At 41.3% G+C, this 25,015-nt stretch overlaps 1 protein-coding gene across 1 annotated transcript in view; it reads left to right on the plus strand.

Annotated features, from left to right (window-relative positions):
• adamtsl3 (ADAMTS-like 3) overlaps positions 1 to 25,015 on the plus strand; it is a 243,556-nt gene that overhangs the window by 27,895 nt on the left and 190,646 nt on the right. Inside the window, exon 3 of the mRNA XM_078256216.1 lies at positions 10,466 to 10,585. Within this exon, the coding sequence (XP_078112342.1) occupies positions 10,466 to 10,585 (120 nt within the window). The remainder of the gene's footprint in view (positions 1 to 10,465; positions 10,586 to 25,015) is intronic.

Below are 25,015 nucleotides of genomic sequence, written 5' to 3' on the forward strand. Positions count from 1 at the left end.
ACTTATGTTGTCAGTTAATTGTAGCATTGACCGGCATGAAATCGGCATATGTCAGACTGACCTGCCGGTCGCCGGTCATGGCCGAGCAAGTGAAAACCGGCCAATTCCGGTCAAATATAACTCAGTTAACTCAAAATCTGAAAATTCTAAGAGTAAGTTATCCATGGTTATCCAAGACTTTTTGGCGGTGTAAAGGATTAACTCATTCAGTCTTTACCACATCAACTAATCTGGGCTACCCCCCTTTACAGTAAAAGGTTTCCACATAGGGTTTTGCATGGTCTTGAAATTGCAATTTCAACAACGTGATAAGATTTTCTGTTTGTGGTTTGGTGGCAGGAGACTGTCCTCCCAAGTAAAACAACAGCGTCATTGGTTTAAATTCCTAACATGACTGGTGTCTCTCAAGAACAGAGCGGTGTGTTGTGTGGTGCAGTTCCTCGAAACGTGATAGAGAGGTGCGTGCAAGTTTAACAGCGAAGACTGCTGTTTGTTTCCTGCTTCCTACCAACAATCAGCTTTGGTTTCCATGACCGTGATATTTCCTGTCCCCTAAACTAGTAGTTCTTGCAGTTATGGCGACAAAGGTTCCCTAACCTTAACTACTTTTTTTAATCCAGACGATGATCCTTCTCTGACCTTAACCAAGTACTTTTTGTTAACCTCAGCCAGATGGTTTGTTAAGACAAAGCCATCTGAGAAACCAGCATTGGAAACTGTATGGAAAAGGGCAGGCGCTTTGAGAAAAAAAAAAAAAAAGCTGCCAGTAGCTCTTTACCGGACGCTAATTGGACTGGTTGGCTGGTAGTTCAGACACAAACGCATTACTTGAAGCCTAGTCTGGATCGGCTGTAGTCTCGCATGCACAGTGCTGTGGAGGAGGGTCTGGCTCTAGGGGTCTAGCTAGCTGTCTGGATTTACCCTGCAGAGATCTGAGGAGCAGTTAACCATTGACCTCATGAATCAACCGGAGTTTCGAAATGAGGGACATCCGGCAGAATTTCCAGGGGCACCTGAACGGAAATGAAATGTTGATATAGACTAGGACAGAAGTACATTTCTACGCTAATGCCTGACCCAGAGCGTTTTTTTTTTCTTCTCCTATCCTAGAATGTATCTTTGGTGTAGCCAGACCTTACTGCTTAGCATGGTGGAGATAGTGCGAGACTACTTGAAGCCTGACAAGATGGCCTTTCATGTGATATGTGATCTCCGCGATTCTCGTGTGATCTTGTGATACTGCGAGAATCCAGCTGCCATGCAAGTAGAGATGTCGGTATCGGCTCCGATACTGCCTAAAACGCTGGTATCGGTATCGGGAAGTACTGGAGTTTATGCACCGATCCGATACCACGTAATAAAGCCCTAAAGAAAATCTACGTTAAAGTAGTTTATTTATGTTCTTTTTCCGTTATAACTGACTGTCAAACTGCAGAATAAAAGAAAATTGTGTGGCATTCATTGTTCATGTTTCACAAAGAGTTTAACTTGAGCCAGACCGATAACAAAGATAGAAATAATATCACATCCATACAGAGATAGTAGTATACAGTTGTTAAAACATAATAAAATATATGACACACTGGTATTGGATCGGTACTCCGTATCGGCCGATACGCAAGTTCAGGTATCGGACCATCTCTACATGCAAGGTCATCTTAGCAGTGACATATCAGGAAACAGCCATATCAATCATTTTTACACTGTTTTATAATGGTACTAATATGGGGCATTATTTAAAGGCATTGAGATTGGCGTGTTTTATAGTTCAGCTGGGAGAAATTGTTGGGTGTGTGACTGTACTTGCTATTAGCCTAAGCATCATTATGTTCTATTCAACTGTATTGTGGACTGTAATGGTCATGGCATTTTTTTTCCATCAATAAGTAGTTGGGTTTCTTTTAGATACATTATGTTTTGATGATTGCTTTTTTTACTGGATTATTTTTTACCACAATTGTCTGCTTTTCTGACTGAAGTTAAAGTCAACCTGTAGCCATGAGAACAGCTCTTCCTCCTGCTTGTGTAACTAAAAAGCCACTCTGCATAGTATGGACTTACCATTCCTGGCTGTGTCACTCCAGAATTTGGCTTACACACGAAGATCATAACCCGTTAACAAAAGCCCATTCATGGATATAAACAGCCCTCATTAACAATGACTTTTTTACTTCATTTCCTCAACATAAGCAGACAGAAAACTGTTCACAGATACAGACACACACTTCTCCAAGTGAAGCAGCAGGCCTGAACAAAGATATTTACTGTATGTTACACTTCTACTGCCTACTACTTGATTAAAGTATTAAAACTGATACAGTATCCATTTTGCCAGATTCTTTACTCAAAGGAAGAGGATTGTAGGTCTCAGCACTGGATTCACTAACAGTTAATATAGGCATAAAAACATAGTAGGTGGTTGAAAATATAATTCCACTGCTGTGTTCATCTCTTTCTGTAAGTATAAAACTTCTTCACAAAATAAACCCGTGAAATAATTATAGATAAGACTGTATAGACAGGCTGTAAACTCCAATGGTGGACTGTACAGAGTTCAAATAGATCCTGTATATTTAGACATGATGAGATCAAAGCCTTTCATCCCAGTCTTTCAGCCTCTATAATAAGAAAAGATTATCTTACAGTAGTCAGCCTTGTGCGCTGCATTAGATAAAGGACAAAATAATCTGTGTGACTGTTTAATGTGTTGATGGAAAGAAAATCCATCAGGTTCATTTACAGGAAAGAAAAGCAGAAATCAATTCTCTAAAGGTTAAAGCGAGTAGGTGCATATAGTATACGTGATGCATTTAAAGAGGTTTTGCACTTTCATAAAGTTAGGGGAGTTATAGTCTGCAATTTATGGAGCTTCAAAAACACTGGATCCTACATTTCCCACAATGCAACAAGGCATCTTTTTGTTAACTCTCCAAGCCCAATCTGAGCTATGTTTAGGCTGTGAATGCACCTTAAATAAACCTGATTTAAAATCCAAATCAAGATTCAAAAGGATTTTCACTGGAATTGAACCTTATACGGTTTCATTTCAAAGTGATAGAAAACTGTCTATGGTTAGGGGCTCACAGACAACATAAAAAAACAAAACAACATATACCCATGAAAGACTCGCATAAAATTACATTAAAAACAAACAAGTACGACAATTCCATGGAAAAAGAAAGAAACAAACAAGAGTAGGTGTGCAAACGCCATTAAAAAGTGTCGACGGTCTATTTGGCCTTGTTTAAAATAGATATTGCAATCGGAATAACAGTAAGTTCTCAATCAACACTACGCAAAAACATTTTTAAAGATGATTTTTTTGGGCATTTTAGGCCTTTATTGGATAGGACAGCTTAGAAATGATGGGGGAGAGAGGGGCAACGACACTCAGCAAAGGGCCGCAGGTCGTACATGGGCGCACGCGCTTTACCAGGTGAGCTACCCAGGCACCCACAAAGCTACATTTTATACGATCAAAGATCAAGGTCACTTAAAGGTGCCGTAGGTAGGATTGCGAAGATCCAGGACTTAGCCAAAAAATTTGAACGTCGACAACTTCTCAGTCCCTCCCCCCTTTCCGCTAAAGTCTCCTAAGCCCCTCCCCCCAACAAGGGAGAATGGATGCGTGTGCATGAGCAGTGACTGACACACAGTTAGACACCCCCCCCCAAGGCCCTGATTGGTGCATCTGAACAGGGAGCTGTGGATTTTTGCAAATCGCACTACAGGCTGTAGGTGGAGCCAGAGGAGCTGGATTTATTTTAAATGACCTGCTTCATGTAGTTCTACTCGAACATGGGGTCAGTTTCAGCAAATATGACAGAAAGTTAGTTTTATAAGTCTTACCTACTGCACCTTTAATGCAGAAGAAGGGTTTGCGAGGGGATTTCGAGCGAGGATGGACTGAATCATCAGCAGCCCTCGTATCGATGCTCTGCTGTATATATATTGGACCTGACCTTGAAAATGTTTTGGAACCCCTGCTTTAGTATTTGTAGTCAGCCACTGGAGCTGAACAAAGCGTCTTCCATCTTTCTTGACTGACCGGCTGCACAGGGGTTTCACTAAGGGCTTTTACAAGTAACCCTCCCATACTGCAGTTTGTAATAGCTGCCTCCTTCAGTACAGTATGCTGTCCCTTGGGCTGGGGGTTGCCCTCCCTGTATTATTATCCCAGTATTGGCTCCCCTGAAGTAAGCCAGTGATCCAGTGTGAACCAGCCACTGCAGGGTGTGCTGACACTGTCCTTCCACTGGTGTGTAAACTCTATTAGAGGAACTGCTGCACGCCGTACTGCACAGCTACGACTCAGTAACTTCACAGCAAGACAACCGGACTTTCCGTCACTGTGTGTGTGTGTGTGTGTGTGTGTGTGTGTGTGTGTGTGTGTGTGTGTGTGTGTGTGTGTGTGTGTGTGTGCATGTGGCCTATATGGACATAGTCCTCTATTGGAAAAGCAATCATGCCCCTTTCAGACATAGACTGTATTTTCAGTGCTAGCCCACTCATACTGCTCTGGCTGTGTAGCAGAAATCATTTGTAGGTGGTCGGAGATGTGTTGTCTACTACACCAAAACTTATGGGACGGCAGCGACAAATAACTTATGCTGGATTTATGCCAAAAGGTAAACGGCAGTCCCGCCAGAGAAACTAAAAAGACCGAAAATTTGGAAGCTACCCACTTGTACTCAAACTTAAAGCAACTCCAAAGCACTTTTCCTCTTCGGTCCCCCTACAGGTTGGAAGCGGAATTGTCCATTACTGCTGTCTCATTCGAACTACACATCTGCTACCCCATTGGTTCCCAACCTTTTTTCCTTGGCGCCCCCCCCCTACTCATGCCTAAGAAAAGCTGAGACTGACATATTCCGATTTTATGCCGGTCAAATGCACTCGGGCACCGCATGATTTACATCGCGCAACAGCAACATCACATGTGCACATGCAGGGTTTTCGCTGTATGCATGTAGCAGCGGCGCACTGCCGCTCAATCAGCTGTTTATGACATGTCATAAAGTCGTAATTATACACGGCTCGAACAGTCAGCCGCTCTCTCTCCCCTGAAAAACTGGAACATGAAAACCGCACTCACGCAGGTCCCGTGAAATATGACAGCTACAGTTTATCGGAAAATAGCGTTGGGTACACTGACTTTGATGAGTTTATCAGACCCCAGATGAGACAAGAAGCTAACGTTAACAAACGCTGTGTGGTCCCTCTGCCGCCCCGCTGGCCGCTGTAGGAGACAAAAAAAAAAGAGATACTGTATTCCTCCGACACGCTGTATTAACATTACTGTTTAAAACGCTTTCCAGGTTAGTGGGGGTGCATACCGCTTAAAGCCAACATTAAAAACATAGTAATCTTTAAAGAGTTTAGTTTTGTTGTTAAACTATGTGTAAAATGAGCGGTGACGTTAAATCATCTGTTTCAGGTAATGGCACTCTAGGGTAGCCTACCGTCTATTTGCTGGATTGTTCCGAGGTAACCATCGGTAACTAACGTTAGCAGACAAGCCTGTTGACAGCAACGGTAGTGTTCATATTTATGCACAATGACACATAAAGCAAACTTGCTAAAAAAGGAACTACACGCTGTTTTCAGGTAACGTTACTGTTGACGTTCAAACAGGCCTGTGTGTGTGTGTGTTTTGAGAAATATCTTTATACTGCATTAAGGCTATATTTATTTTATTTTTATTTGTTATTTTTATATTATTTTATTGCCATTACCTGTTTTCCCTGTTTTCATAAATACATAAGTTTAGTTTGCTAAATATATCACATTTGTTTAGTTGGATATTGGATGTGAAAAGAAGGAAATGGTTCTTCCATAGCATTGCACTTTAGATGTGTGTTAATTTCCCACACCAGGAGTAATTTATATAGTTGTATTTTATAGCGATCAATTATCTATTCAAAAAATGTTGTATGTTCTATGCAAAATGTAACATTTTCTATTAAAGAAAAGATATAAAATAAATATTTGTGTGTGCTGTAAAGTGGTTAGAAAAAATGAAATCGGAATATCGGCCAATTAAGTTGTAATCGGTGCATCTCTACAAACCAAATAAAGACTTGCACACCCCCTGTGATCTTTGCCGCCCCCCTGAGGGGTGCCCGGACCCCAGGTTGGGAACCACCGCGCTACCCGATCTGGCAAACTTGCATAGTGCGGTTGTAGCCGATAGAGAGCCGCAAAGCGAATGCAGAGGTGCCGTTCACCCTCTTACCAGTTGATGAACCACTGAAACGATTTTGGAAACATTATTTTAAGGTATAAAAGAATCTTTGTTGTTGCTTTAAAGGGTAAATCTAAAAAAAAATTTCAACCTGGACCCTATTTTCTTATGTTTTTGTGTCTAAGTGACTGATGGGAACAACAATCTTTGACATTGGTCCAGTATTAAGCAAGATCGCTGCAGTCGGCAGCGGCGAAACCCGCTACAATGTAAGTTAATAGAGCAGTTGTGCAGCTTGTATTTACTTTCACAAAAGTGCTTATTTCGCCACTGACAGGCTCAGATTAATAATATATTAATATAATAATAATAATTAATAGATAATATTCTAAGTGTCTCACCTGTTTCCAGTCAAAAAGCTGTGATAAGCGTACTGTACACCGTCAGCGTCACTCACTAAGAATGCTAATGTCTCAGTGACTGCTGGACGTGCAAGTTTGCAAATATTTGCTAATACGTTAGCTATGACAACTTTATAAGCTTATTTTGATGTTTCCTTCTTCCTAACCCTAACCCACTTGCCAAAATACGATTACTACAGTTGTTCAGACAATAAGCTGTACAGGTGGGATGTTTGTCTATCTCGGATGCCTTTCTTCATCCATGTTCATCAATTACAACGATTTTTTATTCATTTTTTAAACAACATACAAAACCTACAATTCGCAACATGAACACATCTCCACCCCCTTCTTGTCATCACCACCCACCATACAACAAAATAATAACAAAATAGATAATAAACCATAAACCAAATAAACATATGTATAAATGACAACATCATAGGCCCATCATACACGTCTCTCCCCAGCACCCCATTTTCTAGTGTAGACATCCAATCGGGCAAACAGTTTATATGACATTTTTTCAAACACTGCCACCCTTGCCATCTCTCACAAGCCCCCTCCTGGATTGACGGCACCCCTTCATTCTTCAATCCTCTTAAAAGAATCTGTCTGGCTATCATTAAACTAGTCTGGACCCAGCTTCTTATGTGCTTACCCATCCCGTTTAGGATTGACCCATCTCCCAGAACAAATCATCCTGGGCTGAATGGAACCTGGCTCCCTGCAATCCGACATAGGTTATAATGTATCCTGGTCCAAAATTCCTGGACTTTATCAGAGGACCATAGGACATGAAGTAACTGGCCGTCCTCTGTCTGACATTTCCAACAACTTGGTGTATCTTTCAGACCAATTCTAAACCATCTGGAGGGAGTCCAAGTACTCTGCAGATAAATCCAGGTTTTGAACTCATCTTTTGAATTCTTTCTTTGGGATACTTTACCTTACTTTCCAACTCTGCCTTAAGTAAAACAACAGATGCGAATAGAACATGCGTTCTCATACCTACACAAAGCCATGTCAGTTCTGGATTCTATTAATTTCATGCAGTGCACCTGCGTTTGTGTCCAACGATGAAAGGGAAGAAAGCTGTGAGATGTTTATTTTAGTTAGTCATGTTCAGACATATGGGCTGTGGGAGTCCAACGCTGAGCACATGGCTGTGTGCTCAGGAGTGGTGCTGAGCGGGGGGGAGGGGGAGGGGGGTTGTGGAGGGGTCAGACATGGGCTCTGTTTAGGCTAGGGATAAGTGCTGCGGGTGTGAGTGTGAGTTTGTATGTATGCATGTGAGCGGTAAAAGGTTCATCAGTTCATTCATTCAACAAGCAGGCGTTGGGTCCGTCGTCCCCCCAACCCACACAACACACACACACTTTGACATTTGTTTGATATTATTTTATTTATAAGTCTCAGTAATCAGCCCCTATTTTACATCTTTTTCTTATACATACTTTAGTATGATTTTTCTAGAAGAATTCATCATTATGATCAATGTAATTATTTCTTGGATTTTGCATCACCATAGTCCCTAAATTATGTAGAAATGCAGGAAATGGAATTTAAATCAAAAAGTTTTTTTTTGCCGGAAGACCCCCAGTCCCCCTGTTAGGTGCCCCCCCCCCCAACTTCTCAAACCAAAGTTAAACCCTTGGTTGGGGGGTTCAGAGTTTGACATAGGAGACAGTCAGTGGTTGAAGAAGTATTCAGAGCCAAGCTAAAGTACTAGTACCACACTGTAAAAATACTCTAGTAAGATAACACAAGTGAAAGTCCTGCATTGAAAATGTTACTTAAGTAAAAGTAAATATCATCAGGAAAAGGAACTTCAAAAAATAAAAGTACTCAATGCAGATCCTCAATCAAAACCCTCCCATTTTAGAAACTGGAAAGGATCCAAACAGTTGTGTGTTTAATGGTCTAATCATTTCAGCTGGACTTGTAGGCCGTTATATTGTTGGCTAGTTTAATCTATAACAAAACATCAGATTTTATAAACTACATGTGTTTTGTGGGCAAAAGTCCTAATTTGTAAAGGAACTAGTAACTAAAGCTGTCAGATGAATGTAGTGGAGTAAAATGTACAATATTTCTCTCTGAAATGTAGTGGAGTAGAAGTAGAAAGTGGCATGAAAAGAAAAGACTCAAGTAAAGTATAACTATCTCCAATTTTTACTTAAGAACAGTACTTGAGTAAATGAACTTGGTTACATTCTACCACTGGAGACAGTCAATAGACTTCCCTTTAACCTTGGCAAATGTCTCTAACTCAGTAGTTGTTTTTTTTGTTTTTTTCCCCAGCTGTAATACATATTTTTATATTAACAATGGATCACATAACTGCTTACGTGTGAAAGGGGTCACACTTTTATTATCCTCGTTTCCACCAACAGCAGACAGCCACAGTTAGAGACTGGCTGGTGAACATAGTGGAGCATTTACCTAAAGAGACAGATTTGTCCCTCAGGAGGTGGTAGAGACCAAACCAGAGCTAAAAGGAGGGTGAATATTGGACTTACATTCATGCTCATATTGCTCTGTGTTTGCTCGATGTGTAAATAGGCAACAGTTTTAACTTTATGAGGAGATCATATGACAGTGTTGTGTTTTGCGGCTTGTTTCTGCTGCCCCCAAGTGGTCAAAAAGTCAGTTATAGGTTTAACAGACTGGCTCTTAGAGTACAAGATGGCAGTGCCCGTATCCGGGATATTTTAGCTTCACTTTTGTACAGTGGAAAGAATTGGATACGTGTCGTATGTATACTTGTAGCGTTGCTACTCTACAACACAAACTCTCCAAGTTGTATAGTGTAATGTAATGTGCAAATCACTGCTGTCAAATTTAAATTACATTTGAAACATTTTATGGCAAAATGAAATAGTTATAGGCAAGTCAGTAAAGTATATTTGAGAGAGAGTGAGAGAGAGAGAGAGAGAGAGAGAGAGAGAGAGAGACAGAGAGAGTAAAGAGGTTAGTAAGTGATAAAGGTAGCCAGCCTCAGACACTCCTCAGGGAAACACATAGCAGTGGCACTTGTGCTGTGTCTGTCTCTAAGTGGCTCTAAAAGCCTGCAGGAGACACCACTCCTGCTAATCTTAATGGTAGATCATCTCTCTCGCACACAATTCAAGTGGCCTCGACACACACACACACACACACACACACACACACACACACACACACACACACACACACACACACACACACACACACACACGGTCTCCGTCTCTGGGGAGCCCTCTAAATGCCAGATGCCAGTTATTCCTATCCAGTCTCAGTGTGCAGCACATGCACACAGTGCAGTCGTCCCTGGACTATAATAATAGTAATAATCCAGGGACTGATAATCAGTCTTTCCCTCTCTGCCTTTGGATTATGCTGATCATCCAAAAAAAAAACCCAAAAAAACAACAAACTAGTTCCTGACTGTGTAAGTCACAGTGACATTAATAGAGGGTATTCAGGTGGAGCAGAATTCATGAAGAATCAGCAGAGGGTTTGGTCATATCGGAGCACACCTTTTTTTTCTCCTGAGGAGGGAAGGGGATCGCCGCCTGTTTGGGGAGATGATTTCACAGCCAGTGTGATCCGGATTGTAGCTCACGTAATTAACCCGGTAGTGACTGAGATCAGATTAATGGCCCATGGCATGATTCCCTCTGCATCACCTGGATACTGATTGAAACTCTGTGCGTGTGTGTGTGTCTGTGTGCGTGCGTGCGTGCGTGTGCGTGTGTGTGTGTGTGTGTGTGTGTTTATATGATTCCCTCTGCATCACCTGGATACTGATTGAAACTCTGTGTATGTGTGTGTCTGTGTGTGTGCGTGCGTGCGTGTGTGTGTGTGTGCGTGTGCGTGTGCGTGTGTGTATTGTTAGGGTGCAGAGAGTCAGCCCCAGAGTGCAGTGTTCCTGCCAGAGTTCGCCCTGTCCCCTCAGGGCAGCTTCCTGGAGGATGCTACAGAAGATCAGTTCCTAACCTACAGATACGACGACCAGGTCAGTCCCACACTCCTAACTGTTGCTGGAGGCAATATGGCTTTGCAAAAGCTGATGCTAATATTTTGAATGAATTGCTTTCAATTGCTCCGATGTTGTTACTTTGCCTGCGTGTTATTGTTTAGGGCAGGGGTCTTCAATGTTTTTTAAGCCAAGGACCCCTTAACTGAAAGAGAGATGGAGCAGGGACCCCCTAACTACCTATATTGTATAGATTTAAGTTTCATATTAAACTGGGCCTTCAATAACTTGTAGGGATGCCTAAAGCCTTTATACATACGCATTTTGCATAGAATCCTAAGCTATTCAAATAGCCTAATAATTGTTGGCATGATTTTATAAATCATGTTTTAATGTTAAACATACATGTGGCACACATCTGTGGATGGCCCTAGTGACTACCTTGACTATAGGCCAGTAAGCAGTGGGGATTTATATTTGCTAATAATATGTTGGATTCATCCATCCATCCATCCATCTTCATCCGCTTATCCGGGGTCGGGTCGCGGGGGTAGCAGCTCCAGCAGGGGACCCCAAACTTCCCTTGGATTCATGTTAACAATAATTTGGAGGCCCACCTGCATTGACTCTGAGGACCCCCTAAGGGTCCCGGACCCCCTGTTGAAGCTCCCTGATTTAGGTTTTTAGGATTAGATTCGCCACAGAGACAAACAGGTCCAACTATAGGAACACTGATGCTCCCGGGTCGTTGGCACATGAACGCGACTTCCCAACTTCAGTGAAGTGCTAACCATTTCAAAGACTATTCCTGGTTAAACTTTTGGCTTTGGCTTATTTTCTCCATAAAACCATAAAACTTCCACTAACCTGATGCCAAGCATAAAAGAAAAAGGAAGTTTGTGTTTAGTGTGAATTTGAATCTTGTGGTTAGTGTTTTGGTGGTGGAAGGAGGCTTATGTTTCAGACTGTCCCTTCAAGGTTTTAAAGGAACGTTTACGTCATTCTTTATGTCAGAGATGGTCGACGTTTGGTCCCGTTTAATGTGTACACAAACACACAGACATGCATGTAGAGCTGCAAAAATGAATCGATTAGCTGTCAACTAATACATTAATCGCCACTTTTTTGATAATCGATTAATCTGTTTGAGCGATTTTTTTTATTTTTTATGAAACCCCACCCCCCCCCTAAAAAATCTCCGATATGCATTTACAGTGAAAATGAAAATCTTTAAATCAAAATTAAGATTTTGGAATGTTACAAACTCTAACACAAATAATACCCAGTAAAAGAAAGTCAGATAGTGTTGTGGGCGGGACATTAAGTCAGACTCAGTGGTGAGTGAAACCGAAGCAGAGGGACAGACATAGACAGACAATCAGTCTATCCCTAACACACACACACGCACACACACGCGCACACACACACACACACACGCACACACGCTTAAGGCCCCATGTAGGTGTTGAGTGTTGCTGTGAGCAGCAGGTGGTGTGCTTCAGTGCAGAAGAGTGGTTAGCAGGATGAGTAACAGGTGGAGGACTGTTGGCTCTCTGATCTCCATCGTCTTCACTCCTCCAGGCAGGATGAGCTAACTGATCACGGCGGTGCACTGCAGGTAGCAGATCTGAAGTGTCAGCGGTGCTGCTTCCTGTGTTTTTGCCACCAGGATGGTTAATAATGCTGTCTCACATTTTCTGTTTCACCGTCTGCCCTACATTCTGCCCCATGCACACAATAGAACATGAGGACTTCTCTCTGTGTCATGCTGTGAGATTGTGTGTCGGTCCAGAGGATTTGTTGTTTTCCTTTCCTTCCTTCCTGTTTTTCCTCCATGTTGTCATGGGTGCGAAAATACTTTGACATAGGTAACATGAGTCTTTTTTAATCATCCTTTATCAGTTTGAGATGCCCTATTGACACCAGTATTACCTGGGGACCGCTAGTAATTTGCAATACAAACTAATTGTGTCTGTGTTAATCCCGTGCAAATCTGCCATGTCTGTAATTCGTCAAGTAAAAATTCCACCACAAATTGCCTACCATGTTACCATGCAAACACAGAGGTTGTGTAATAATGTTAGACACGTGTTAGTGTCGCATAGCCAGACCTTCCTCCACAGCGTTGCGGAGGAGGGTCTGGCTAGTCCACACAGCATGCCTCGGTGCCTCTGCAAAATGGCCTCGGGAAGAAACTTGTTTTGGTGGTAGACGTGTTTGTTCAGAAGTTGTTTTAGTCGCGCAACAGAAAACTGAGATTGGACAGATAGTCTAGCTAGCTGTCTGGATTTACCCTGCAGAGATCTGAGGAGCAGTTAACCAGAGTCCTCAGAAATCAACCGCAGTTTAGAATGTCAACACAAAGAAAGCGAAAGCTGGACGACATGAAAGACATCCGGCAGAATTTCCGGAGCAATCCTGGAAGTGGAACGTCATGGATATAGACTAGTCCCATGTTAATCTGCATCTTTGTGATTTGGGGTTATATGGCTGCGTTGGCAATTAAATAATAGTTTTAACAGAGCCTGGACATCATATTGGGCATCACCGGTGCCAGACAGTTATTAGTAAGGGGGCACAGCATTTTAATAGGTGAGGACATTTTTTTTTTAGCAAACCATGTCTCTTAAACCTTGGTCATCTGAACCCCCTTCCATCGTCAGGAAATAATGAAAATACCAGCCTATCTTAATGTGTTTCCCACAGGTTGAGATTTTACTATTTTAACTATTTATTTAAAACAATGATCTACATAACATTGACAGATAATTCAGAATGAAATAACTATTTACTAGAGATGCACCAATTACAATTTTCTAGGCCGATTCCGATTTCCGATTTTTCATTGAGTTAGACCAGCCGATACTGATTTTAGCCGATTCCGATTTAATTTTTTCTAACCACTTTACAGCACACACAAATATTTATTTTCTATCTTTTCTTTAATAGAAAATGTTACATTTTGCATAGAACATAGACCATTTTTTGAATAGATAATCGATCACTATAAAATACAACTATATAAATTACTCCTGGTGTGGGAAATTAACACACATCTAAAGTGCAATGCTATGAAAGAACCATTTCCTTCTTTTCACATCCAATATCCAACTAAACAAATGTGATATATTTAGCAAACTAAACTTCTGTATGTATGAAAACAGGGAAAACAGGTAATGGCAATAAAATAATATATAAATAACACATACAAATAAAATAAATATAGCCTTAATGCAGTATAAAGCTATTTCTCAAAACACACACACGGGCCTGTTTGAACGTCAACAGTAACGTTACCTGAAAACAGCGTGTAGTTCCTTTTTTAGCAAGTTTGCTTTATGTGTCATTGTGCATAAATATGAACACTACCGTTGCTGTCAACAGGCTTGTCTGCTAACGTTAGTTACCGATGGTTACCTCGGAACAATCCAGCAAATAGACGGTACCCCAGAGTGCCATTACCTGAAACAGATAATTTAACGTCACCGCTCATTTTACACACAGTTTAGCAACAAAACTAAACACTGGGGGAAGATTACTACATTTTTAATGTTGGTTTTGAGCGGTATGCACCCCCACTAACCTGGAAAGCGTTTTAAACAGTAATGTTAATAGGAGGAATACAGGTCTGATAAAGATAAAATCTTCCAATTCCAGCTCTGAAACAAAAATGAAGATGGTATTCAAGCCTTAGCAATGCAAAGAGCATTGACAGTAATTCTGTATGATGACTGTTTTCCCAAAAAAGACTTAATTTGCAAAGCGGCCTTTTAGTTTTTAAATACCTTAACTTTTGATGATCACATTACTTAAACAAGAAAATAACTCAGATTTTTCATCAATAGTTAATTGAAACAGTGTCCTCCTGACCGGCGGCAACAAAATCCGTCGTGAACCAACGGGCTCGCTAACGTTAGCTAGTTTATCAGCGTTTTTTTTCCCATCAGCTTGTGATTTGTGTCCACCACGGTGGGCGGAACTTGTCACAAAGTTAGCGATAACAAAGCCTGCCCATTTGGAGGGAAGAAATGATTGGTCAATATTACTTTGATTTAAAACTAGTCTCTCATTAGTCTCGCTAACGACCTATCTCCACAGGCAGCGCTGTGTCAGCACTGGAGTAAGGTCTGGCTGCACAATTGTAGTTTGATTTCTAAGCCTACGTGATGGTCATCATTTTAGCATATGTATTTTTAACTTGTAACAAAAATATGCTGCCTTGCCACAATACTTTCTAACTTCCCTACTAACTACCCTCCCTGTGTCTCTCAGCTAGGGCTGCACGACATGAGGAAAAATATCTAACTGTGATTATTTTGACTGATATTACGATGCGCAATATGATTCACGATATTGATCATTCTTTTTTTCATTGGAAAATATTAGAATAAAAATTGATTATAGTGTGGTTTTTGCGAGGCTCCGTACCACACAGAGATGTTTTCTTTAGTCTGTAGGATAGGACGTCTCTGCAGCACCACAGTACTTCACTCTGAATGGTTTGACACATATTTTGCCTTTAACCAATATTGCATATTAGCAAAAATGTGCTCCTTGGGAAAAAGCTGCCGTTATGCCCTGCCCCCGGTGTGTGTGGGACTGAGTCCAAATAAACTTCAGTGTGTGCGTTCATGGTGATGAAGGAACATGTCAGTCAATGCAACAGTGTGGCTCACTGGTGCGTTTTTAATAGTTTCTCGACAAAAATGGAGCTCCATGACACAGAGGAAGAAGAAATATCAGGCTTTGATACACACACAATACTTGTTAGTAGATACAATCAGTGCTGGTTTGGGTCTATTTGTTCACAGTAAGAAAAATATTGAATATCCAGACTTATTGTCTAATTTGTTTGGATGCTGGGAGCTGCTTCTGGGGCTCTGTGATTGGTGGGTTCCTCCCAGGTCAGATACATATAAAGGCTATATGGTGACGGTGCTGTTTGAGTGAGTGAGATTACAGGTTTTTATTTATTACAGGGTTTTCCGCGGGGTCTTAAAAAGTCTAAAATTTCTAAGTCAAAATTCACGTTGAAATTTAGTATTTTTTTCTAGGTCTAAAATCATTTTGGGTCTTAATTTTCCTACGTTCATGCAATGCTACCGCTAATGCTCAGTTGTTTTTATTCTGTGGTGTTGTAGTTCTTTCTTTCGCTAGACTACAAATGAGACCAACGTACAACTTATATTGCAGCAGCCAATCAGCTTTCATGTGATTGGCTCGAGTCTCTTTCAGATTGTACCACAGACATAAAACAGATGTTATTCTTCAACTATGGGGAAGTGCAGCGATACTTAAAAAACTGAATTTAGGGCTTAGTTGACGTTGTGATGAATGTCTTACATTTCATTCACAATGGTCTAAAATATGTCTTAAAAAGTCTTAAATTGGACTCGGTGAAACCTGCGGGAACCCTGTATTAAGGGGGCTTGTCACTGTATTGCACTGATAAATACAAAATGCAAGCTAGTATCTATATGTTTTTTTAGACAAGTCAAACATGGAGTTCCAAATGAGACTAGAATTGTTTTAGCACAAAAGAAAAGTAAGTTGGTTAAGATTTTGCAGCCAGAGCCAATGCTCACATTCTCTGACGCACACGTTGACTTTACAAATGTATATTACCCAGACACATCAGCATTTTTAGAGAAAAACACAATATTTAAGCCTTTCATACATGTTGGCTCAGCTTGGTGGGGAAACTGAGTTTAAGGCTTGTATTTTTAAAAGTACTGCAAGTAGGTATTGGCACTGTGAGTAGTTTTGGTCTCATATTGCTTTCCATATTGCAGGTCATTTTCTACTCTCTGCTGCTTGAAACAACTAGGCACTGACTGGTTACCGGTTTCAAGGTATACCGCCGTTTGAAAAAGTCACGGTTTCGAAACCACTAAAATTGTCCGTCATATCGTTCCTGCGGTATGAGCTGTTTTGTATGAGTCATCAAGGACAGAAAGTGATGTTTTGAATTTTTTACAGACATTTCAAAATAATACATGTTAAAGCTGTAATTGCAATACCGTGAAACCATGATATTTATGCTGAAGGTTATCATACCGTCAGAATCTCATACCTAGAAACAACTGCTTCAAAAATGCAAATTGCTCTGAGAACATTTCTCTACTTTGTATGCAACGCTGAAAAATGTAACCTCTGTTGTGTCAAAGGGTATTGGGTTTAGTCTCACACACACACACACACACACACACACACACACACACACACTCTCTCTCTCTCAATGCACCCTTTCTTCTCCCTATAACTTCTGTAATATGGAGAATTCTTGATTCAATATAGCAGCGCAGAGCGGTAAAGTGATCCATCTGACGTTGAGTGCGGTTAATAAGGAGATCTCTCTTAGGACGCACATCCACATAAATCAGGTTAAGAACTCGAGAGTACATTGTGTTTTGAAAGCCTTGCAGCTGACAAATACGGTACAAATGATCCCTAACCAAACACAGAAACCTTGTTTGGAGAGATTTGACTTGGATGAGTTGCCTGCAGTGCTCTGGCTGTCTGCAGTGGTCAAGGTTTGTTGTTGTACCGCCGTGTGCCAGAGCATTGGTTGAGAATGTGTTTGTGAGGGAAGCACTCTGCATTCTGTAGGGCTTTTACTCTCACTATAAATGTCTTTGACTGCTATACTTTGCAGAGGAGATGGACTCTTTTGAAACATTTAACAGGGCTCTTTCAGTCACTTCATATGGCCCAAGTTACACAAGTGTGTGTCATTGGAGTGTAAGGGCTCTTAGCTAACAGGGATACAGGCATATCAAGTTTGTGATCGTTGTTTCCGGACCAAACAGCAAGTCAATCGGGACCCAGCCCATACCTTGTCTAATGAATACAATACATAATGAAGTGTAACGTTTTCTATTTAGAAATCATTTTTCTATTGATCGATACATTGTTAGTGATAATATACACAGGGAAAATCGAAAGAAAAACGGACCGTTGGGTACCGCTACCGAATTCCATATGATTGTTGAAGTTGAGCAGGAAAATCGAGTACTTAACTTGAATAAATGTAGCTCAAAAGTTGGTGATTAAATGTTATTTTGTTATTGCCAATCGTTCTGGACCTCTGATATCTGGAATAAAAATCAGATTTTGGACCTTTGAGTGAAACGTTTGAGAACTGTTGCATTAGATCATGTGTCTAACGTCCTACTTGTGGAAGTTATTGAGTGTGTTTACATGCTCACTATCCTGGTTATGGCCAAGTTTTTTGGAGTATCATGTTTATGTGTTGTGCATGTAAACATCTATACTGGTTTCAGTATTTCACTTGGATACTGTTGGGATCACGTATACAGTATAGTCTGGATCAAAGGCAGTACATTTCCAGGATAATTGCCTCACTTCCAGTGGATGTCCCTCTCCTTCCGCTCTCTGTGTTGCTGTTCTCAAACGCCGTTCCCTCCGGAAAATGCTGAAAATGTCAAGTTTTGAAGACAATTTGGATGGTGCAACAAGTCAGGCCTGCGTGGTTCTTTCGGGGAATGATTGTAAAGATTTACAAAGAATATGTTTACGGCATTTAATCTCTAACTGGGACGTTTTGGGACCGATTGGTGGGATTGCTGTGGACCAGGGATGGGCAACATTGATTATAGAGAGGGCCACAAAAATGTTATCCTCACTACCTGAGGGCCATTGTGACTGTCCACCAGCACTTCATTTAATGAACTTAACACAGAAACAAAACATCCACATTCCTGAGTGGTATAGGAATTCATATCTCTCTTTGCGGCGTGTGTCGTCGCGGATGAGGTTTTCCGAAGCTGCAGTTGCTTGGCAACAAACGTCTTGCCTTTTGGTGGACAGTATAATTACAATTGGAATGTAATGGGCCGTTTGCTGCGAATACCTGTGAACAGGGATGTGCACAGGTACGGGCTATTGTTGCCCGGGCAACTGCCCGCTTATCTTTGCCTTTTTTTTTTTTTGCTGTTGTGGCTGCATCAATACGATAATACAACCATCATTACCAAAGTTAAATCAAATTAAATCGCTATATCATCCAATCTTGCCCTCAGCGATGCCCACTGCCCCCAGTCACGTGACTTTGTTTTCTCACACACAGAGCACCGCATATGAAAGAGAGAAAGCCAAGCCCTTCTGCCTTAACGTGAGTTGCCTTTTATCCAGATTAGAGCAAAAGCCCCTCCAAATGTCTGTGCACGTCCCTGCCTGTGAAACCAACAGTTTGATATTTGGCGGGCCGCCAGTTGCCCATCACTGCTGTGGACGAAGTAAACACGATGATACACTGGTAAGAGCAAATTAAGTTTAACCATCTATCCAGCTAATTAAAATAGCTCACGTTACTGTATTGTGTCAACAGTTGAACTTCATTTAATATTGTACGTGGCGTTTTCTGAGGAAACTTGAATATATCAAATGAGGAACAGAACTATGTCACACTGTAAGGTATACTTGCTTTAAAAAAGATGTTAGGACATTGAAATAGCTTATTGGGAACTTTTGCATATTTCATATGGTACAGTATATTCTAAGTAATGAAATATTACTATAAATATTGCATACAAGAATGGTTTACGTTTAGGGCTGCTGAGCAACTATTTAACTGCACTAAATAAGATATGATTTTGATAAGGGAAGTAGTAACGTGGGCTTAAGTTGTCATTTTTCTATAAAAAAGGATTGTAATACAATGTTATCACGTTGAACATACCCTCTGGCTCCAGTTACTCATTGGTATTCATCCTCAGCCAGCAAAAAATAAATAAACTGAGAGCAGCACTGTGAAATGCTTTGAAAATGCACATTATACCAAATGTATCAAGACGACTGAAATACACAGAGGAAGTGTTGAGTGGTTTTTGGGCATTTTAGGCCTTTATTTTTATAAGACAGCTGAAGACATGAAAGGGGAGAGAGAGAGGGGGAATGACATGCAGCAAAGGGCCGCCGGTCGGAGTCGAAACCCGCGGCCCCTGCATCGATGAGTGAACCTCTATCTATGGGCGCGCGCTCTACCTCTCTACTGAGCTACCCAGGCGAGTAGTTTACTTTTTGATGTTTAAATTGCTCCTTTATTCTTTGGATAATTAGCAGTCTATGGCTGAGTGTTGCAGATGCACAGAGTAGTCTTTCTGACAGTCTGCACTCAGGAGAGGCCATGTAAGATCATTCCCCTCACTAAGCTGTGATAACACCCAGATTAAAACATTGTTAGTAGGCACAAAGGTCAGACACAGTTTGTCATCACTTCCTTATTAAAACACACACACACACACTGCACAATATATGTTTTTTTTTTATCGTTATCGCAATATAAACACATCGCGAAAGGCTGGGACATATCGGAAAAGACTCATTTTTGTGTTATTTGAAAGATCAGTAGAAGACTGCACTTTATAATGTAACTGTCATTCTTTTTTTAGTGGTGCCTACACACACACACACACACACACACACACACACACACACACACACACTATGGCAGTAGGTGGAGGTGGCAGATCATCTCTAATCATGGCCGTACATTTCATCTAACAGTTGGGGGGGGAGGACGACCATAAATATAAAATTAAGAGCAAATTTTGAAGGGGATACAAATAATACAGCCAAAATTGTACTTTAACGTATAGAATATGTGTACACAGAGGAAAGCCTTACTACTTTCATGAGTGTAGCCTTCTTAAGGGGATCTTTAATCTTTGACCCAAACCACATTCTTTTTTCTAATCTTAACTGGTCGTTTTGGTTCCTAAAATTAGCTGTCGTCTGTAATGGCGTGTTCCCACCAAGGCGGAATAAAAAATTTGCGTTGCGCAGGTTGCGTGAGTTTGATCGCAGGCTCATATTTGTATCGTTTGTTAGTTAGTTAGTTGCTACTCGCGTACCCACTGGTGTAGAGCTGTAGGCACCAACACGTCTCTTTACGTCATCATATGGCCAAAAGTCGGACTTTATACTTTATCAGGTCTGTCCGCAAGACGACAAGCAAACTACTTTTAAAATGCTTGTTTTCTGGACAGCCTGGTATCACAGAATTCCATGAAATGATCACAAACTGTGGTGGCACGGAATGTGTGAAAATTTCGTGTGGGCACCACGGAAAACAATGCCAAGGTAAAGTCAAGATGACGTGGCATTAAGAGCGACTACGGTAGCGAGTAGTATGAAAGCCCGAAAATCCGCATAGGGAGGTTGGTTGGGATGGTGGATGGGTCAAACAACATAGGACTTTCAACCAGGAGACTGGGGTTCGTGTCCCGCGTGTCACGTTTCCTAAACCCAACCGTTGCTTTCTTCTTTTACTAAACCCAACCGTCCTATTGTTGTCCCACATGTCATGGAAACATAAGCCCACCCACAACCTTTTCCTTAACTTAAGGGGCCATGTTCATTTCATGGAATTCTTCCGTGGGCCCATCACGGAATTTTCGATGATCTGTGTTCCTTTCACGGAATTCTTCCATGGGCCCGTCACGAAATTTTTTGCGATTCCGTGAAACTGCCACAGATTTTGAGTTAAGGGGCCGTGTTCATTTCACAGAATTCTGTGAGATCAGGTTGTTTCTGGGTGGAGATCGATCAGGGCTCTGCTAACATTGGCGCCATAAACACAACAACAGAGATATCATTTTCAGAACTTACAAGGTAGTCAAATTTCCCCGCTTTCTTTTCCCAAAAAAAACTTATTTTTCATCCAGTCTCTGTCCAAATAATGAGGAGCTATAGAGCTCTGGATGGCCACAGACAGCTACAGTCCCTCCATTTCTGCTTAAACAACGCCAGGAAACCAGGAGAATCTACACGCAAAATTTCTGGCTCAAGTGCAAATATTCATTTCTATAACTCATTTCTCATTCAGGCCGCGCCATTTGCGTCATTCACGCTGCGTGCCGCCACTTAGTGCCTATTTGCGTCTTTGCATTGACTTTGTATGGAGTCGTGCCGCCAAATTGGCGTAAAACACGTTTGTTGGGTACACGTCATAATGGTCACTGAAGGTGAAGCAGGAAATCAGGCAGTGGACAAAACCACTGTGAGGCAAGTGAGTAGGGACTCAACATTTTTCTAAACTTAAAATGCATTTTAGTGGGGTTTTTTGTTTCGCTACTTTCACAATTATGTGAAGTATATAGCATTATATTATTTACAATACACAACATGCTTTTTTTAATGATAATTTTAGGGGCGGACAACCCCTAAAGATGAGGTCCTGCAGCCCCCCCCCTCCACGCAATTTTACGTATTTTGTAGGAGATCTAGGCCACATTCAGCACTGACAAAACATAGCAAGGTGTTTTTTTAAACTGAAATGGGGGGTGCGTTGAACACCCTGTTGTGTGCCCAAGCGCTCTGCCTTTTAATTACGAGTTTACAGATGCGTCTCTGCTGATTGGGTATCACCTGTGACACAGCCAATGAAACGAGAGACACACCCACCAAACGAAAGAAAACACATCTCAAAGCTGTTGCACACCGTTTCACACCGTTCCAAGGAAACATGTCGTTCAACATGGAAACCGTAGCAAAACGGTGCACACCTAGTTGATTTTTGACTGCAGGTCAGTAAAAGAGCAATCATTTTCTCCGGAAGCAGGAAAAAATGGTAGATAGAAAAATGTATAGATTGCCAGCATTAGTAACGCTGTGGCCACTGCTGACTCTCAAGTGAAGCTTGTTAACAGCCAATCCTTGTTCCTCTGACAATGTAATTTCCTGCTATAAACAGCAGCTCTGCCCGGCAAGTGCAAAATGGATGTGAAGGTGGTTACCTCAGTTCAAAGCTTCCCTTCTTTCTACAGTTGTCATTCCAAAAGACTGTAAGAATAAGGCCCCATATGCACCTGGAAAAACAGATGTGATCTGTGTCTGGATATCTTCTCTGGATAAAGGAAACCACATGTTGAGGCAGAGTAAAATTAAATGCACGCAGAATTAGGGGTGCAACAGATCACAAAACTCACGGTTCGGATCGGATCACTGTTTTGAGTCACGGATCGGATACATTTTCGGATAAGCACAAAAAAAGGGGGAATTTAAATGATTTATTTAAAATGTAATAACAATAACTTAACAATAATAACTTCTTTCACCAGTAAATTGCTGTTAAACGACAAAAACAGATGAGAAAAGGGCGTTTTACAATAACTTTGAATGCACCACTCGGTTTACCAGTTTCAAGTAAATGCACCATTTAGTTCGACCAAGTGCTAGTTTGTGTCTTTTAGCTTAGGGGGTTTTTCACCCTGTGCCCTACATTTTCCCATGGTCATTAAGTCACGACCCACTTTCATTTTTTTTTTTTTTTTACATAAATACACATTTACATTTTTTTTATGGTTTCATGCTCTCATGTGCAAGCACTTCATCACATATCACACACTGGGGTGTCTGCCCCTTTTTATCCTCAATGTACAAAAATCCACATTTTAAATACCCCCGGTCATATTTGTGCTTCGCAATCAAACTTAAAGTGAACGTTAATCAAATGATGGTTACCATGGCTACGGTGCTAGACTTCTGCACAGCTCTGACGCATGTCGATAAAAATATTTTTTTTCAAAATAAAAGTAAAGTCCAAAATCAGATGCGCATTAAATATGATTTATTTGTTTATTGACCAGCTGTCCATGACACACCCACACTAGTTGAGAATCACTGTTTTAGCTCATAGCTTTAACTGTTGTAAGTCCTGGTGTTGGAATCCTCTACCGTGTAATACAGACACACTTTTACACCGTTTAGCTGTCAGCATTTTAACCGTGTTTAATCCAGCTACTAGCTAACGGTAGGCTAACGTTACCTGCTGGCCAAGTGTAAAGTTAGTTTAACTAGCGTCACATGCAGTGATGCTTCTGTTGCCTCTAACGTCTGATTCGGAGCATCATAGAGCAGCTTAGGCATTTCAGTGTCACCGAAACGAGGCTCCGATTCCGCGTTGCTGTTCCGTCCGGTAGATACCGGTCGTTTAGGCACCGGTGCCGTATTAACAAGCGCTGTTCATGTAAACAGAAAACTGCGTTGCTTGTATCTTTTCACGTCAACCCTCCATAGAGATTTATCAGCCTACTTTATTTAACAGAGACAATAAAAATGTATTTCACACTATAATTATGGTTAAACTTTGACCCGTGAGTGTTGATCCGTACGTACCACAATACGATTTGCTCCACAACACACGTGGAGGTTGCAATGGCCCCTTTTTCTACTTCCTACCCCCCTACTTATGGTGCCCTTGCTCAGACCACACCTGTCTTCGACATCGGCCTTCATTTTCATCCCAACTACACACCTGTAAAGTTTGGTGACTGCATCTTGCACGGTTATCGTTCGCAGACAGACAGACAGACAGACAGACACCTAGCAAAGTACTCAAATCCTCCTCTGTGGTTCCCACTACAGAAGGTGTCTCCAGGACCACATTTTTCCATGATGACACACACACACAAACACACACACACACACACACACACACACACACACACGCACACACACATTTTGACAAATCAATTTTGAAAGAATGAATTATCAGAAATTTTGCTCAACTAATTGATGAAGAGACTTCTCATTTCAGATGAGCAAGGATACGAGAATTAGCCTGTTATGTGATCCTTGCTTTGCAAGTCCAGCCGCACATGCATGTTAGTGCACTTAGCCTGAAAAAAGTTCATTTCTGATTAATACAACCTAATTCGTTTCTGCTAAATAGGATTATGCTAACCCGTCAAAATGATGTAACATTACGAAAGGCAATATAAATATAATGAAAGAGACCTCCTTTTCATGTTCTAAACCTTGTAGCTGCAGACGGCAATATAGATGCAATCAGAGTCTCAGTGTGTGTGTGTGTGTGTGTGTGTGTGTTTGTGTGTGTGTGTGTGCGTGTTCTCTCAGGGAGGTTGTTTACACAGCTTATGACTATAATGTGAATGTTCCTGGAACTCCTTATCATCTGCCTCTGACAAAGCAGTCTCGATACTCGTTCATATTAAAAAAACTAAAAAGCCAGTAAGCACACGAAAGCAAGTCAAATTGCATTCTGCGTAACTGTGACAGCGAGGAGAGGGAGTTGACTCAAACCTGCGGGCTCAACATCATTTCTTAAGGTATGATTTGGCCCAGCTATTATATAAATGCAACAACAAGGCATGATGTGTGGCCGGGCGGTGTTGAAACGCTGGAACATGAGATGTTGAGATGTCAGGCTTTCACAGCTCTGACGCCACTTCTTGCCCATTGTTCGACAGCAGCCTGAGCCACAAATAGAGCGCTTGACGCAGGTAGGATACATCACAGCAACAATTTGATCCGAGGCTACATTGCTGTCGCTTGCTCTCTCCGGTTGTGACTTATCAAAGGCTGTTTTCTCTAACTTTCTCCCTTTGGATGTTTCATATTCTCTGCACTACTCTTGTAACACTGTCTCCGGGCTAGAAGCAAAAAGTATTACACTAAGAGCAAAAGTGAGTAAAACCTGTGTTT

This window comes from Sander vitreus, chromosome 1 (genome assembly GCF_031162955.1).
Source record: "Sander vitreus isolate 19-12246 chromosome 1, sanVit1, whole genome shotgun sequence".
Classification (NCBI taxonomy): domain Eukaryota; kingdom Metazoa; phylum Chordata; class Actinopteri; order Perciformes; family Percidae; genus Sander; species Sander vitreus.